This window comes from Pseudorca crassidens, chromosome 17, assembly GCF_039906515.1.
Source record: "Pseudorca crassidens isolate mPseCra1 chromosome 17, mPseCra1.hap1, whole genome shotgun sequence".
NCBI lineage: Eukaryota > Metazoa > Chordata > Mammalia > Artiodactyla > Delphinidae > Pseudorca > Pseudorca crassidens.
Window position 1 is genome coordinate 57,850,176 of NC_090312.1, and position 19,242 is coordinate 57,869,417.

Below are 19,242 nucleotides of genomic sequence, written 5' to 3' on the forward strand. Positions count from 1 at the left end.
GCTTCTCCTTGGCGGTATCCTGTATGGGACTCTGCACTTCCTGGACTTGGTTGGCTATTTCTTTTCCCATGTTAGGGAAATTTTCAATTATAATCTCTTCAAATATTTTCTCTGGTCCTTTCTCTCTCTCTTCTCTTTCTGGGACCCCTATAATGTGAATGTTGTTGTGTTTAATGTTGTCCCAGAGGTCTCTTAGGCTGTCTTCATTTCTTTTCATTCTTTCTTTCTTTATTCTGTTCTGCAGCAGTGAATTCCACCATTTTGTCTTCCAGGTCACTTATCCATTCTTCTGCCTCAGTTATTCTGCTATCAATTCCTTTTAGTGTATTTTTCATTTTGTTATTGTATTGTTCATCTCTGTTTGCTTGTTCTTTAATTCTTCTAGATCTTTGTTAAACATTTCTTTCATCTTCTCGATCTTTTCCTCCATTCTTTTTCCGAGGTCCTGTATCATCTTCACTATCATTATTCTGAATTCTTTTTCTGGAAGGTTGCCTATCTCACTTCATTTGGTTGTTTTTCTGGGGTTTTATCTTGTTCTTTCATCTGATAAATAGCCCTCTGCCTTTTCATCTTGTCTATCTTTCTGTGAATGTGGTTTTTGTTTCACAAGCTGCAGGATTGTAGTTCATCTTGCTTCTGCTGTCTGCTCTCTGGTGGATGAAGCTATCTAAGAGGCTTGTGTAATTTTCCTGATGGGAGGGACTGGTGGTGGGTACAGCTGGCTGTTGTTCTGTTGGTCAAAGCTCAGTAAAACTTTAATCCTTTTGTCTGCTGATTGGTGGGGCTGGGTTTCCTCTCTGTTCGTTGTTTGGCCTGAGACAACCCAACACTGGAGCCTACAGGGGCTAATGGTGGACTCTGGGTGGGCTCACTCCAAGGGCACTTCCCAGTACTTCTGCTGCCAGTGTCCTTGTCCTCACGGTGAGACAAAGCCAGCCCCCACCTCTGCAGGAGACTCACCAACCCTTGCAGGTAGGTCTGCTGCAGTTTCCTATGGGGTCACTGCTCTTTCCCTTGGGTCCCAATCACATACTACTTTGTGTGTGCCCTCCAAGAGTGGAGTCTCTGTTTCCCACATTCCTGTTAAAGTCCTGTAATCAAATCCTGGTAGCCTTCAGAGTCTGATTCTCTAGGAATTCCTCCTCCTGTTGCCAAACCCCCATGTTCCAAAGCCTGACATGGGGCTCAGAACATTCACTCCAGTTGGTGGACTTCTGTGGTGTAAGTGTTCTCCAGTTTGTGAGTCACCTACCCAGCAGTTATGGGATTTGATTTTATTGTGATTGTGCCCCTCCTACCATCTCATTGTGGCTTGTCCTTTGTCTTTGGATGTGGGATATCATTTTTGGTGAGTTCCAGTGTCTTCCTGTCAATGATTGTTCAGCAGTTAGTTGTGATTTGGGTGTTTTTGCAAGAAGGAGTGAGAGCACGTCCTTCTACTCTGCCATTTTGAAACAAGTTGAGTTCTTGATAGCCTTTTTGGTGGAAGAAATATGATTTCCTTCTTTATTCCCATAGCAAAAATCTCATTAGTGGTCAATCAATAAATATTTGCTAATAGATTTATTCAGAAATGAGTATGGTAACAGTTTAATAGTGTATGTATAATGTGTCAATATAGAGTTCAATTTTAAATATATTCAAGTCTTAATTGATAGGCACTAATGAAATATATAGGCATAGATTATTATAGAATCACAGATTTCTAGCCCTGGTTTGCTTCTTATAAATTATGAAGTCCAAATACATGAGGAAATCAGTCTTCTCTAAGGCACTAAGCTACTTGAGAAAAAGAACCATTTACTTAAACATTTCATTTTACACATAAAGCAATAGTTTTAGTTATCTGTACAATTTTTGTAGCATCTGATTCACACAGTAGGCACCTGAACGTTAGTTGAATGGATTGCTTAATGGAAATCGATTTCACTAACTGGATATTTAGATCTAGGCAATATATGGAGCAGCTTCCCGCATGCTCCACAAGGGGTGCCACCACTTATGGCTGTCCCATTATCACATTTTGCTGGATCTCCTTTGCTTCAGATACAAGTCTTGTTTCCCATTCATTTCAGATTTTCTTTGAGCAGCTGACTGAGCACGTGGATGCCAGTTCTTCCTTTTGGTTGCTACTGTATGTGCTAAAGACCTAATTATACTGTATCCTTGCCGAATCTGTAATCATACCCACTCTTCAAAAAGAGAAGATTTGTGTTTTTAATTTCCTTTTCAGGAACCAAGGATGATTTTGTTCATGTGGTCTGGAAAAGAGAAAATAGTAGACACCAGAACAGGGAATTTTCTCTTGGCCAATCACTGGGAGGGACTCCCCTGTCTCCATTTAGACTGCAGGGACTGAGTACTACACTCACCCTCACTCATTGTTTTCCAAGTTTTAGAAATGAAATGAGATACTAGAGATAGTATCCTTACCTCCAATTAGCTAAACCCCCAATTATAATGCTGGAGTTGAGGGAGAAAACCTGAGAACATTCAGGCAGAAATAGTTCTGATCAGTTACTTTCTGTGTGTTTAGAACATAAACCAAACACCATGGTTTGGTTTTGTTCCCTTGGCTGCATGCTCAACCCTTGCTCTTTCAGACATGGTGTTCCTGGAACACAGACTCACTCAGAGGAAAGATCAAACAAAATGGATTTTAGAAATTTCTGACCTAACCTTACTATTTTGTAGATAAGAAAGTTGAGACTCAGAGAAGTTATGTTTAAGGTGAATCGATTGGATTGGATAGTGACAGATCTGGGACTAAAATGGGCCTTGCTATCTCTTTCATGCCAGCTGACTTTTCATAGCTGTCTTACCCTTGTACTTCTATCTGATATTTGGAGTGATTTCATGCACACGTAGATGAGCTATCTTACATCTGAGCCTCTCAGTTCCTTGAATTCTTCATATGCAGTGACTTTTCTTATGATCCCACTTCCATCCCCCCCTCCCATGGATTTTCTCATCACCTGTCACTCCTCTGAAATATCTCACTCTCTGAGTACAACAATTGCTTTTCTCTTATTCATTTCCTTTCCTTTCCTCTGGTCCTTAATGGTATAAGGATTTCTATTCCCTTCGTGCCTCTGTTTTCTCCTTCTCAGCCCCCTTCTATGTTCCCCTCCTTCCCTGATCAACAGTGGTTCTCAAAGAGAACCCCAGACTGGCTGCATCAGCATGACTTGGGAACCCATTAGAAACGTGAATTCCCAGACACACTCAGCATACTGAATCCGAAACTCTTGGAATGGGACAGCAATATGTGTTTTAACCATCTGGAATGGGAATTAACAAACTCCAGGTTATTCTGATGCACCTTAAAGTTTGCAAACTACTACTCTTTAATTCTTGGTCTCTAGCCTCAGCTGGCTGTGGACACTAACCGTCAATCTTTATGTTTTCCAAATTAGTGATGTTCTGTGTTTTCCATACTCGCTTCTTCAAATCTTCACCTTTCTCCTTAAATATGTGACAATGCCAATCTCTCCTCACTCTCCAGAGATTATCACCCTCTGACTTACAGTTCATGCTTGAATTCCCTCAAGCACCTGCCACCAAATCCTCAGGCTTACTACAGTTTGTTGCAATGAAAGAGTGTCCCTCTTCACGTCGAAGGTCAGCCTATACATACAACTGTGTCCTAAATCCCTTTCCCGTCAGCACTGGGGACTTTCTTTCTCCTCAGCAAGTTCTCTCTCTCTCTCTCCTGGCATCTTCCACCCAATTTCAATTTAAATTCATGCACTTAGGGATTTTGATTCTAAGTGTGATAAAAGCACTGTAGGGTTTTAAGCAAGGGAGTAGCATTATCTGGTATACAGTTTAAAAAGATTTTTATCCCTTTATGTGGAGAATGGATTGAATGGGCTGAAGCAAAAAAGTCAGTTTAGCTGTAGTGGAGATGTAACTAGCTTTGGGCTATGATTTGGAGGTAGAATGTATGGGGGAAGGCGGAGCGAATCAAAGGTAATCGTCGTCGTTTTGGTTTTTAACAACTGTGTGGATAATGATGCTGTTTACCAGAAAGAGGAAGGCTGGAAAGTAATAAGATGGCTGGAAATAATCAAGAATGTTTCTGGCATGTTAGGTTTCAATTGTTTATTGAACATTTATGAGGAGAGAGGCATCTACTTGAGATTAGAATTCCAGGAAGAGATGAAAAGTAGAAATATAGATTTAGGAATCTTTGGCCTATAAATAATACTCAAAGCTCTGGTGTTTGATGAAGTTACCTTGTGAAAGTGTGTATAAAGAGAAGGTGGCCCATGACAAAGTCCTGGGCTATTCCATTATTTAGTGGGAATATGGAGGGAAAGTTTCTAGCACGGGTGAATGAGAATGAACAACTAGTATTCTGAGAAATTCTCCTAAGCAGTTTTCAGCCAAATTCTGCTGACAGGTTAATTAAAATAAGAACGGAGAGGCAACCATTGGTAATGGCAACATGGAGGCCTCCAGAGATCTCAACAAAAGCAGTCACAATGAGACGGTGACAGCAAAAGTCTGATTAGAATGGCTTGGGGAACTTATGTTGTTGGATTAAAGTCCTGCCTAAGGAGAAGCTGAGAAACTTGTTAGTCTTTCATTCTATTCCCTGCTCAACAGACTCTAGATCTAAAAATAGGTACTCAAGTCCTTCAAACTGATACAGACTTTTGTAAAAATAAGGGTGGTTGTTAAAGGCTCATATCTGAAAAGTTTAAATAAAGGTACCATGTAATTTAAACAGCTGGAATGTTAAAAATCAATATAGAATTCCATAAATGAAACTAGGGATAGGTTAGTTACCATGCCAAAATAACAACCACGACAAAATCAGTTAAATAACAGTAGGTAATAAAACAAATTGGAATCTGATATTACCTAGGATAAGTCAAGTTTAATGCAATCAGTCCATAGATACTTGAGAGCTGGCAACACACACACACATACACACACATTTGCCTTATTCTTATTAGTCAGTCCCTTTAAGATAGTATATTTAATTTCATGGCTGATAAAATATGAGGAGTAGCATTCTCATCAGCATATATTTACCAAGTCCCTGGTGTGTTTATACAGGAAAGAACATCTGGAAATGACCAGTATAATGATTACAACATTGGGGAAAACAAAACATGTAAAGAATCAAGTCTCAGTCAAATCCGCAACTCATAAAAACTGGTTATCAAGCAGCACAGGCACTGAAGATGATAAACTGGCTATACACCGAAGGATCATCGTAGTGAGCAGAGTGTAAAAAGGGCTGTTGGCCTTATAACTAATATAATTATCATCAGTGAGTGACACTACTAAATAAGAGGGGAACCATGTATTGTCCAGTAAATTGTTGTTTTGTTACCAGGATATTATACCCACGTACAGTTCATGTGTAACTGCACAAACACAAGATTCCTTTCATGACGAAGCATTTGAGAAAGAGAATCTTTCATATGAGGCTGTAAATATACCTAATCTCATATATAATATTCCTGTTCATTCATTTATTCCCTCATATTTTAAATTAGCAAAAATATATTGAGCACTTATTATGTGCAAAGCACTGCCTGAGTTTGCCTTAAATATGTGCATGTAAGAAAGAAATAAGCCCCCAATAATTAATCTATATTTTAGAATGAATGAGTCGCTGACATGCTGGTACTATTACCAAAGGGTGTGGACACCAAATGTTTAGTTCCTACCAGCTCATGACCCCCATCTTCATCGAAGTCCTCCTCTATCCCATCAGTCATCTCTTCTCCATCGGCATCTGGCCCTCCTTCAGCAGGCTCCTCTGTAGAGTGATCTGCATTCTCTGACACACATTCATCTTGGATCAGCTCTATACTCTCTTCCAATTTCTTCTTCTGAGCTTCTGGTGGAGGGGGGAAAAAGCAAATGACTACTACTTTGGGTTGCTCATGAGCCATTTGGATAAACCATGAAAAAACAGTCTATGAATGGGTAAACTCTGTACTATTGTGTGAGGAAGATAAAGTAAATTATGTTAAGGTTGAATTTATTCAGTCATGTAACTTATGTTCATATCTCTGTGTATTTACATGTAAGCATATTATTTTTTAACAGAATTAGCAAAAAAATTGGGGAATGCCGATGGTACTTGTATATAAGGAAACAAAGATTTACATAAACAGATTGATCTTTCTGGTTATATATAGTTCTTTCTGATAAGGATGTCCTCTCTAAGGAGAAAATACAGCAAAAAAAAAAAAAAAAAGAAAATCAGATAAAACGTAGAATGTGTTCACTCAAGGAAGGAGGATGAAGAATGCTCTCACTGACAAGTTCAAACTTAAGTGAAGAAGACAAAAACTCACTGAGGAAAAAAGTACAAAAGCAGATATGTTGGCCGTCAACAACATGTTCATGTGAACAATCCTTTGATATTTTACTCTAAATTCTGTTGGTAGATGTGGTTAACCACAAGGGTTAAGAATAAAATTCTGGTGTAAGAGAGCCCGTGTTCAATGTCGAGCTTCATCATTTACAAGCTTTGTGACGCTGAAATGATAAACCCTCCTTGTGCCTCAGTTTTCTCATCCACGCAATCAGGATAGAGAGATTTTAACTTTCAGGGCCTGGAGTAGTAAATCAAAGTGTTTAGTTTAGTGATTTGCAAATAGTAAGTGCTCAACAAATGAAGCTACATTCTACATTAATGGAATTCCCTCTAATGCCAGGGTGTGTGCATTTCGTTCACAGAAATGTGCCCAAATGGGAATTATGCTGACAACATAATAATTATTTCCCCTAGTGGTTGGTTTTCTTCTCTTGTGAAAATACCAAGAAGCACTGGGTATTGAATAAATGAGATTATCTTATGTACCTCCTTCTCTTATTGCCATGTGTACATGACTATGTCAAAAGCTATGTGCTTTTCACACTCATTTTGATTATTATTATTTTATCAGATGATTATCCCATTATTCGAGTTTTAAAAGATGTTGCACTTTGAGTTTATTTATTTATATTTTACAGCAATAAGGAAAGTTTACAGAGACAAAATATTTTGGGGTATTCATTCTTGGTAGTTTTTGTAATGTGAGCTAAAAGGAAAATAAGCATTGTTATATACATTTTGACTCAGCACAAATCTTTTCAAACATAACTAATATGTAAATCAATAAATGGATAAACATTATGTATAAGTAAGAAGATATCCTCTCTTATAAATTGTTTAAAATTGTAGTAATAGTTACTTATATAAATACAGGCATAACTCCAAGGAGATATTGCGGGTTCAGGGTTCAGTTCCAGACCAGTTTTTTTCTGTTCTTTGCTGTACACCTGAAACTAACACAATATTGTAAATCAACTATATTTTAATTAAAAAAAAAAAGCTGTGATGGGCAGACTAGTGAGAGCACTGAAAAGTTTGGAATCCTCTGATATTAATCATGCCTTATGCTCCACCTTGTTGCCTCTGTATCGCTGATCCTGGAAGACACATGGATTTGGCTACTGTAGTGTGATCTTCCACTCTTTCTCCTAAAAGAGGTTTTTGTACTTATCACGTGACCCCCTCACTTCTAGCCGCTCTGGGTCACTATGTTGGTGGTTCAAATGCCCTGACTCTCAAGTCCTGGTGTTGGTATTTTAAGAAAGAAAAAGGAATGAAGGTCTGGGATTGGATAATTATTATTCTATAAAACATGTCCCTAATATTACAACTTTTCCTAAAGTCAAACTTTCTCAATTTTAAGTCATTGTGTTTATTCTTTTGTTATAACACACAAATGGGCTTCTGGTTAAAATTCACATTATATTAGAAATTCATTTGGTCTGGCATATCTATTTCTTCTCTAATGACTTCAGAAATATATGTTCTCTAAGAACCATCACTTTTTGATGTTGAAAGTTATATTGTTTCTTTTTTTTTTTTTTTCTCTAGAAAATCTCTGGTCCAAAAGGTGTAATGGATTTTCAGAGAATATATGTAGGACCAGATCTCGGAGTTGTATAGTCCTCATTTGGCTTTGTGTAACAATTTGATTCAGTTATCTTTGGAATCCAAGTTGACTTTCTTGATCTTCTTAGTTGAATACAATCCCTCCTCTTTTCATCAACCAAAATGTGTATCAGATAGTTCTGTTGTTGTCTTCTCCTTTTCTCATTAGTGTTTAAGCTTTCTTGAAACTTGAGCTATTGCCTCAAAAGGTCATTATCACACTCTAAGGGGATAATAAAGATATCAATCTTTTATAAAGTGAAAAGTGCAATACTAGTCAGTTATCAAGAAATATTTTGATGTTCTCTGTACCCTTCATTGAATGCCTTATACAGAGAAGAGATAAGGTATTAGAGAGAATATAAGATTTGAGATCCACACTTTTGCTAATTACTAGTTCTATTAACTGTAATTTTCTTTTCTAAAAGATGAGCATAAAGATGATATCTTTCAGAAGGCTACAGTATGCTCAAATGAGGAAAAAGAGGTGAATGCATATTTTAAACTATAAAGGGCACAAAAACATGTTCTCTTAAGAGGTTCTAAATAGTTCTTGAGTTGAATCTATATTGATTACTTGATTGCTATAGATAAGTTGTCCATATCAAAATAGTTCATCACTACTGATCATTAAGAATCATATATTACAAAGACAATTTTGGCTTTGATGTGGTCCCTTAATTTCTGTTTAGACAGACATAGTGGTTTTTTTTTGTGGTACGCGGGCCCCTCACCGCTCCGGCCTCTCCCGCCGCAGAGCACAGGCTCCAGACGCGCAGGCCCAGCGGCCATGGCTCACGGGCCCAGCCGCCCCCCGGCATGTGGGATCTTCCCGGACCGGGGCACAAACCCGTGTCCCCTGCATCAGCAGGCGGACTCTCAACCACTGCGCCACCAGGGAAGCCCAGACATAGTGTTTTAAGTTACTCTGTTTTGTGTATTAATATACAACATACCTGTAATTCCTCTGATGACCTATTTCAAAGGCAGTTGTGTATTAATATAGTTCATTGCAAAAACATCCTATAACATCCTCATTCATCCATTCATTAATTAGAAAACTAGCTGCATGGAAGACATTATCTGGGTTGAGAAAAAAAGCTTAATTATAATGGCAATTGATTCAAAGGAGTTTAACAGAAATACACTCAGTCTGTGCTTTAGTAATGTGGCCACCATAGATTTTTGTCATTATCTCAATGGGAAATGTTATAATCACTAAGCAGTGATAGGTTTCATGAAAAAAAAAATCACACATGAAAGCATATCTTGTTTATAAAACTGTTGGTTCACAGTTTACCAAGCAGTTTTGATCCAGTTATTAGCTTGTTGAAATAGAAAGAAACAAAGCAACTTGTTCTATTTTTATGAATAATTATCTAATTCTACTTCTATTAGAAATGAGTAGTTTATTAGTAGTTGTTAGTTTTTTAGTTTATTCTTAACTTCATAACAGTCTCTTTATCTGCATAATTCTTTTTCTACTTCTCACTTTTACTTTTTATTGTGAGTGCGTGTGTGCATGCACACGCACGCATGCATTTGTGTCTCTACTACTGAAGCTTCTTTGGGGCAGAAAACTTTTTATACGTTTTTGTATCCCTGGTGGCTCAGAGGCTTACATGTAAATTAAATATTTGTTGAATATATTCATGAATTTTTGTGGAACTAAAAAAACAAAAATAAATGTCTGGGTATCAAATTCTTTTCATAGAGTCACAGTGATTTTTGAATTTGGCACCGTGGTAGCAAAAATACAAATTCAAAGAAACTAAAAGAAACCTCCTTGAAACATTCTACACAAGAGCCCCACACCACTAAGGCAAAATCAATCGTGAGGTATGAGAATTTCTGAAAGGAAAATTGTTCATGTTTATAACTGACAAGTCTCCAGGAGAAAAATAAACTATGAAGTCTTCAGGTGCTTGCAGGAGGAGGACTGCCTTTGAACAGTGGCATTATTTTGAGTCTTTGTTGACTTTTTAAGTCAGAGTGAGGGGCAACCACAACATTTCTTTTGTGAGAAAAGTGCGTTAATTTTAGATTTTTTTTTTTTGCGGTACGCGGGGTCTCTCACAGTTGTGGCCTCTCTCGCTGCGGAGCACAGGCTAGGGACGTGCAGGCCCAGCGGCCATGGCTCAGGGGTCTAGCCGCTCCGCGGCATGTGAGATCCTCCCAGACCGGGGCACGAACCCATGTCCCCTGCATCGGCAGGCGGACTCTCAACCACTGAGCCTCCAGGGAAGCCCCAGGGGAGTGTTTTGAATCTCTTCAGGAACCAGACAATTTTTTTTGAGGTTTTAATTATTTTAAATTAAAAATTATTTTTACTGAAATATAGTTGGTTTACAATGTTGTGTTAATTACTTCTGTGCAGCAAAATTATTCAATTATATATACATTTTATTTGTAACTATTCTTTTTCGTTATGGTTTATCATAGGATATTGAGCATAGTTCTCTGTGTTATACTGTAGGACCTTGTGTTGTCCATCCTATATATAAAAGCCTACATCTGCTAACTCCAGCCTCCCACTCCATCCCTTCCCCAACCCCCACTCCCTTGGCAACCACCAGTCTGTTCTCTATGTCCATGGTTCTGTTTCCATTTCCTAGATAGGTTCGTTTGTGTCATATTTTAGATTCCATGTATAAGTGATATCATATGGTATTTATCTTTCTCTTTCTGACTTCACTTAGTATGAGAATCTCTAGTTGCATCCATGTTGCTGTAAATGGCATTATTTCATTCTTTTTAATGGCTGAGTAGTATTCCATTGTATATATGTACCACATCTTCTTTATCCATTCATCTGTTGATTGACATTTATGTTGTTTCCATGTCTTGGCTATTGCGAATAGTGCTGCTATGAACATAGCGGTACATATATCTCTCTGAAATATAGTTTTGTCTGATGTATGCCCAGGAGTGGGATTGCTGGATAATATGGTAATTCTATTTTTAGTTTTCTGAAGAACTTCCATACTGTTTTCCACAGTGGCTGCACCAACTTACATTCCCACCAACGTGTAGGAGGGAAGAACCAGACAATTTTAAATTCAAGAATGAAGAAATTTGCTTAGTTAAAAGCACATGTTCAAACTAAACAATGGCTATCAAAGGAAACGAAGTGCAAGTGACAGGTAAATACTTCTGTTTAAAGGAAAATGCCTCAGGCTTTAAAAAGCCCTAAAAGGAAAGAATTTGGTATAAAATTTTAATCCTCATATTCAAATATTTTTTTCTGTACCTCTCATTTCTATTTCATCATGTATATATGATTTAGAAGGCAAGTTAGAATTGTTGGGATTTATGTTCAAAGCGTTTTTATTAAATTCACTTTGCTGTAGAGCTATTATCATTAATATAACTTTGAAAATTGGTTGAGTTGGCAATTAAGTTTTTTGACATACTGGCTTAATTGCTAGCTAATTGCTAGCTGTATTGTACTTAGCAGATGGTTAGAAAGGATGTTGATATAAAAACAGTCACATTATTCATCAGAGCCAGCTAGTAGCCTCAAACTATTGTTTTCACATTGCAGTATAAACTGTATTGTTTTAAAAAATTCTACAATACCTGTATATAATATGAATTTAACTCAATGATTCCAGTAAATGCCATTTAGAAAGATGCACTTATTATGGCTGGTGTCACTAACAATGACATAAATGAGCATCGGGAAAGGTATGCAGGAAGAATGCCTTTAGATTAACATACCAGTTACATAAGTACACTCCTGGTGAAAAAGTCCTCAAAGTTGTTCACAAGAAGTATCCTCGATAGTTGAGGTGACCATAGATTCAATATAAATCACTTAAAAAATTACTGAGATGTTGTGTTTATTTAAATCTCACAATAATTTTAAGGAATAGACATTATTTTACCCATTTTATAAATTTTATAACGACCTTTCCAAATTTTATGCAGGTAGTAAGTTTTGGGACTAGGTCTCTAGTAGGATGTGAACCTAGTTCTGTTTGATTCCCAAGTCTGGGTCCTCGGATGTTTTAGTAGTGTAAATCTATTTGCCCCAAGGTAGATGAATTAGGGAGGAATTAGAAGTGTAAAGAACAGCTAAAAGTTCTTAAAAAAAATAAGGTGACTGCAATAGAGCAAGTGAGCGGGCTTGAGTATCAGCAGTACCACTGAGAAAATAGAAGGGATGGAGTAAAAAGATGCCAAAAGCCAGATTTTGCAATACTGGCTATAGTAGGAATGGAAGATGATATCAAGGTTGGCAATGTGATTGACAGGATTTATGTAATGGTGATGTGACAGAGGCAGGGTGCAGAGAGAAGAGTATATTTAGAGGAGAAAGAGTTCAATTTTTAAAGACTATGATTGAGTTGTTACTAAGAAAGCCTTAACATTCCCATCAGCTTGACTGCACTTTTGACAGACTCCATTCTGATTATGGGCCCTGACCTCCTTTTTCTTACAGCATTTACTTTAGAAACCTTGTGCCTGTAAATTCTTTCTATGCCCCTTTGAGTTGTATATCTTTTATAACCAGGCATGTCTTTTCAAGACCTGGAGGCTCCCCCTTTGACATGTAATCATCAGAAAAAGATAGGACTCCTGGCTCCCAGTCTCTGTGGGCCAGTAGGAGCCTAACTTCCATAGAGTCAATCAGCAAACATGGATGGCCTCATCATATTGATCAACCTCCCTACTAACATCCTCTAATACTTTTCAGTCAGCTCACTCTTGCATTTAAAAACCCTCCTACCTTTTGTTTTGGTAGAGCTGAGTTCAATTTCCATCCCCTATTACAATAGTTTTGACCTCTATTACAGTAGTCTTGAATGAAGTCTTCCTTGCCATTTTTAACAAGTGTCCAGTGACACTTATCTGAGGGATGGCCACTGGAGCTCTCTAGGAAGCAGTTGGAAAAGTTTTGATCCATTTGCTAGAGACAACTCAATCTCTTTTTTCCCCTGTAAATTGAGCTTCTTTAAAACATTTAATTTTTGTAGTTAAATATTTCTACAAGACTTTTTAATGAAAAACAGTAGTTTTCTCTTCCCATTTGCTTACCATTTCCAGCTCTTTAAGGGCTTTATACTCACTTAGCCGATTCTTTTAGATATGTGCCCTTATATTTCTAAATAGCATGTTTATATTGTTATTTCTTGATTAGTTTTATACACTATCTATTAACATCACCCTTGGGAAGCTGAGGATTCAGCTTACTTCCCATCCCCACTTACTTCCCATCTCCCTCAAGAGTTATATTGTAAATTGTATTAGATCAGTTTTCGGTTTTTACATAAATTTAAAAATGTAAATGCATTGAGCAGCTAACTTGTTAGTATATAATGAATAATTTGTTCTTTCCCAAACAATATTTTACTTTCTTTGGAATTAAAAATTGCCTTAGGTTGTTTGTTTGTTTTAAACTTGGTACTTGTACTAAGTACATGTACTCCTTTCTATATGCTTAAACAAACTTATCTGTCCCTCCATCAGATGTGTAACTCTCATCTCAACCAATTCACTTCCCCAACTATTAGCCACTGAATCCATTTCATCTTCTTGAAAAAGTCTCTCCCAGAACGTTTGAGCAGGTCTGATCTGTACTCATTATTTTCCAGGTCTCTTTCACAGCTCATATGCTAGAATCTTCTTTATCATTATCCTGAGGATTCCCTTTGCCTTTGGATTCCCTGCTTTGGGAAAGTCATGTTATTCTGTTTCTTGGTTTAACTCCTTGTTTTGGTGAAGTATATCTTTAGTAATTATCAGAGAAAGGGTGAATTGGAGGTAAGTTTTTTAAGCCTTGTACATCTGAAAATATCTTCAATCTACCCTCACTTTTTAATAGTTTGGGAATTAGGTATAGAATTGTAGGTTGCAAGAGGATGTTTTCATTGCCTTCTAGCTTTTAGTGTGGCTGCTGAAAGGCCCATTGGCATTCTGATTTGTTTCCTTATATAAAAACTGTTCTCTCTCTTTTCCTCTCTGTCTCTCTGGAAGCCTGTAGGATTTTCTCTTTGCCCCCATGTTATGAAATATCAAAGTTTTATGCTTTGAAGCACATCTGTTTTCATGCCCTGTTTCAGGTACTCAGTGGATCCTTTCAATCTTGTTAACTATGTTCTTCAGTTTTGGTTATTTTTTCCCCCAAAAAAATTGTTTTTGGATGTTCCTTCTCTTTCTTTCTGAAACCCTGTTTTTCAGATAGTCATCCAGTAACTTTCATATCCTTCCCTTCTGATTTTCCACCTGAATTTTCTTCTGTATTGTCTGGGAGAGTTTCCCCAATTTTGTCTTTCAATCCTGTTTATTTGTGCTATCTTATGTTAATTTCTAAAAGCTCTTTTATCTGACCTTTAAATACTGAGTTTTAGTCTTGTGTTCTTATTTCATGAATGCAATACCTTCCCTTTCTTTCTTAGGGTATTAATCAGTGGTTTGGTATTTTTTATTTTTTTTTTTATTTTGAAGTTTTATTCTTCCTGCACAATCTGTTTCCTCCAATTTTTAATTATTTTTCTCTTCTTTTTTTTGGTATTTGATTTTTACATTAAATGTTTTCTGCCATCTGGTGAATCTTGTCTCTTTGTATTAACAGTGGGGTATTAAAATATGGATGGGAAGTTTTGTAAGTATAAGGGGATATCATTTCTGCAGGGTGATCTTGTTGACTATTTCTTTGGGTGGCATCCATGCCAACATCTTTAAATCTTTTCTCTTCAGCTGCTCATATTCCCAAATATAACCTCTCCTAGTGTCTTTCCAGTAGTCTGGCAGCTGAAGGGGAGAAGAATGCTTGGAATTTCTGTAGTAATTGTGCAAACTTCTGCTTTTCTCCCTGTTTTTAGCTGCTCTCAAATTTGTTTGTCTATTAGTCCTGAGATATGCTGTTTTAGCTTTTCTAGAGGAAACTTCTCAAGGCTTCTAGTGGGCCAGGGACAGTTGGGAATGGTAACACAGGAATCTGTTTCTTTAACAGACTTTCAGCCATTTATACCCTCTTTTCCAGAGGAATATAATGGCTTTGATTCTGAGACTTTTGGAGTTCTGTGGTTAAAACTGGACTTATTTCTAGGATGTGATAAGTCAGGTACACTTCTCCATCTGCTGTTTAGCTTCTAAAATTTTGTTCCCATTTTCTTTATGCCTAGGGATTTTCATTTTTTAAAACTGTCATTATTTTAATGCAGATTAAGGAGGGAGCAGAGCTCAATTCATGTGTTCAGTCCAACATCTGTAACCAGACACATCACCATTCTAATACAAAGTGTAAGATAGCAGTTAGGTATTCAGGACAGAACTAGTAGCCACGTTATAGGTGGCAGCAGTCAGATCATCTGGAGCAATGTCTTCCATTCTGAGTACCACACTCTGTAGTTGACAAACTATACAGTGACTAGAGAAGAGAGATGACAATCTTTCAAGATGCAAAACTAAATGACATGAGAAGCAGCTGAAGAAATTACTGATATTTATCTAGAGAAAAGAAGACGTCAAAGATGCTTTGACCAAGATTTGAATGCAGCTAAGTTGAGCATCTATGGGCCAATTATGTTGACTCTATTCAAAAGTTTTGGAAGGATGAGAATACTACAGCTCTTTTATATATTTAATTGGCTGATACATCCACAAGGGATTAGATATTAAGCTTGGTTTCAGGGGACATAAAAAGAGTAACTGAAGCAAGTGAAAGCAAAGTCCATTTTGGCTCCATATAAAGAGAACTTACCATAGGAGTATGAGACACAAATATGATCAAGGACCAAGCAAGTAACATAAATGTATGAATTGGCTGGTTAAAGATATTAGCAAACTGAAAAGTGCATGTCATGTATAATATGGCAGCAGTATTGAAAGATTCCAATTTTTCAAAAGAAGTTATATATCTTGACATTTATCTGTAACATTCTAATTCTTGGACATTAATTTATTAAAAAAATTCTGTATCTTTTACCAAACATATAGGCAGGATGAAATTATCCTGATGGGACTGATGTGTGACATCTCTAGTGGTTAGGTCTAATGGATAGGGTAGGTTGGCTAATCTCATTGGAATTGTCCAAGTGAGTTTGGCTGGTCATATAGGAAGCACATCACTGAGAATAAAGTTGAATTAAAGAATGCCTAATTGCCTTTTCATATCACAGAGTCTTTGCCTGAAATTTGATTTTTTAAAAGATGTCATTGCTCATTGTACGATACTCAGTCTTTAGTTTTCCTTCTCACTCCTTTCACCCTTTATGGTCATTTTACATCACTGTGTAAACCACATATAAATTGTGGTCTTCATATGTGGCAATTTACGATTCTCTTTTAAAAGAATTATCTAGGAATGAGGCACAATTGTAGGCTAAATTGATATGTGTTATTTATTGTTTTCAATAATCTATAGTCACCATATCCCAAAGTAATGTTATTTGAATTATTCAAATAGGAAAAAATAACATATGCAGGGTAGATTCATACTAATCATTATTTAAAAGCTGGAATATATGCTTGAGGCCATAGTCCCTTCCTCTACTTTATATTTGAGGGGCTTGAGACCTAGAAGAGTTAAATGACCTGCTAAATCGTGTCCAGTGCATAGTACATGGTGTTGGAAAAGTCATAAAAGTTAGAGAAAACATGACCTTGTTCTGAGGAAGTTTACAACATCAAAGGAAGAGACAGGATGCCATGCAAACATCTATTAACAGTAATTTAAGGTACAGAGAATCCAAAATTATGTCATTATACCTCGTTACAATTATTCCTGATAGCTTAGGAATTCACTTCAAATGAAAAAGAAAAAAAGTGATCCTATGAAACTTGAATTCAGGACAAGCTCCATGCTGTGTGGCTTTATTCTGTTTGTAACCCTCCATCTCCTTCCTGCCACTATTCTATGCTGGAAACTTTCATCATCAAATGACTAAGAGTAAACTGGGAATGAGAGATGTATAAAAGAGCAATAGTGAAGAATAAATGTTAACTACCGTATAATTGGCTTGCAACCAAATAAACATTAAAATGGGTGTCTCCTTAAAGTTAATAAGGAAGTACTGAGCAATTAAAAAGAATTTTAATGTATTTCTCTCCACTTTCCATAATGTAGTATTGACTCCATACAGCCCTGCTTTCTTTTCATAAAGAAAATATAGAAAATGATCATCTTATCTCCATAAATATGAATACTGTTCAGGAGACAATTACTACAAAACTGAAATTACAAATTAAATAATTCCACTTTCTTCCTGACATGTTCAAGTAAGAAAGACATAAATATCAAAGGCCTAAGCCTATCATTTTAAAAATAACTGTCTCATGACTGGGAAAGTTTAAGCATGTACAGAAATAAGGTGACAGCCTTTCATGAAAAGAAAATGCAAGCTTTGAATTTTAGTGTCTTGTTTATAGATGATCTTCTAAGAAGATATGTGGAAGGTATTATTCATTGCAGGAAACTGGAAATTATAATATGATGGAATAAGGATCACATTTTTCTCGTTGAGGTGATTTATATTTAAATGAGTTCTCCATAATCCTTTAAACTGAAGAGCAAATTGGTTATCAAAGTCCTTTGCTGTAAGGGTTGTTTTACATAATAATGAATTTCACAGAAGTTCCTCAAAGGGAGATACTGATTTAGGCAACATCACAGGGTATTTCAATTCCAGCAACACTTTAGATTACTGCCATAGACAGCATATAAAAAACTTTCTAAAATCTAAATTTCTCTATTAAGAAGTGTAGGCAGCATATTTTTTCTCAATAGAAAATATAACAGAAGTTTTTAATAAAAATGAGCCTATTTTATCTATTATTTATCTACCACTTCTAATGCACATTAACTTACCAAAAGTTAATGAGAATCTACCATGTGCTAGGTATATGGTTTATTGTTTTAGAAATAGGCTGCATGATAGTAGTAGGAAATATTCGTTTGCCTATATATGTTTATGTTACTAACAAGACAAAATAGCACCAATTATTGAGCCTTTACTCTATGTTAGTTACTGTACTATACAACTTACATGCACTACTTTTCTCATTTCTCACGTTGCCAGGTAGCCATTACTGTTCTCATTTTATAAATGAGAAAACTGAGGTTAAGAAGTTGTGAGGATTTGAACCACAGTATATTTCTGTCACCCATTATGTTGTAACACTACCTCACTGCTGGCTTCTTTTCAGTCTTGAACCCTGCATGCCTCATTACCAGAAGGTAAGCTCTAGTCATCTCCCCAGTGATACAGTCAACAAACAGGCAGGTTCCTCTTTGTTGTAACTCAGTGGCCCTAGATCCCAAGTGGTTCTCATCAGTTAGTTGTTACCCAGGTAGCCTCACTTCAGGGAAATCCTGGGACCAGCCCATGGGTGGAACCTGAGATTGTTCCAATGTTCCTATAACATTGGAAAGGGCAGTGCTTTCACTCACAAGACCTGGGTTTGAAACCTAGGTCTATCACAAACTATTTATGTGGCTATGGAAAAGTCAGTTTACCTCCTTGAACCTTCATTTTCTCCTCTGTAAAATGCAGAGGCCGGATTTGATCAATGGTTTTCAAAACTGTATTGTTTATTTTTGAAAAAGTGAAGCCCTTTTAGCAAATGAAGTCTTATGTTGAATCTCAATATATAAAACATATACAGGTAGAACTACACTGTTTGCAGCAAAGGCTGGGTTTGGAGGAGGCATGAGTTCATTTGCCTCCTGGGTGTTCTTCCAGCACTCATCTCATCTCCAAGGAGCCTCTGAGGCATCAAAGACCCTGCAGAATACAATTTGCAAATTATGAACTAGCTCATCTCTAAGTTTATGCCAGTACTCATAGTGTATGATTTTAAAACTGTCCGTTGCCATATAAAAGGGTATTAGCGTTTTATTAGCATGGAATGAGGGTCAGGGAAGACAATTCAAAGAGAGAGTACATTAAGTTAAAGAAGTAAGTCAAATGATGTGGCCTTGGGTGGCCAGGCATACCGTTGATACTGAGATCCTGCAAATGGGTTCTGAATTTTGCAGAGTTGCAGCAATGCAAGAGTGAGGCTTTATAATCATGGTTTTTGAAATCTGTTAAATTTTGCTGCAGTTAATTTAATGAAATATGAATATAATTTTAGCCCAATAGAACATTTCATTAATTGATTTAATTTTCTTAAAGGTTACTTGATATTGAGATGTAAACTTTTAATTATGATCCACTTGTTACTTATTATTAGCATCAAAATACTTTTCCTTTTTTCCCTTCTTTTTAAAAATATGAATTTTAGGCAAATTGGCTCACCTTCTCTAAAAAGTTAAAAATCAGATTCCATCATTGCAA

At 36.7% G+C, this 19,242-nt stretch overlaps 1 protein-coding gene across 5 annotated transcripts in view; it reads right to left on the reverse strand.

Annotated features, from left to right (window-relative positions):
• The window catches only part of RALYL (RALY RNA binding protein like), an 822,874-nt gene that overhangs the window by 48,992 nt on the left and 754,640 nt on the right, over positions 1–19,242 (reverse strand). For 4 of the 5 annotated variants that reach the window (XM_067711969.1, XM_067711970.1, XM_067711968.1 and 1 more), the window contains one exon: positions 5,691–5,863. The exons of the other annotated variant lie outside the window; for it this stretch is intronic. In XM_067711969.1, the coding sequence (XP_067568070.1) occupies positions 5,691–5,863 (173 nt within the window). The remainder of the gene's footprint in view (positions 1–5,690; positions 5,864–19,242) is intronic. 5 annotated transcript variants of the gene reach the window in all.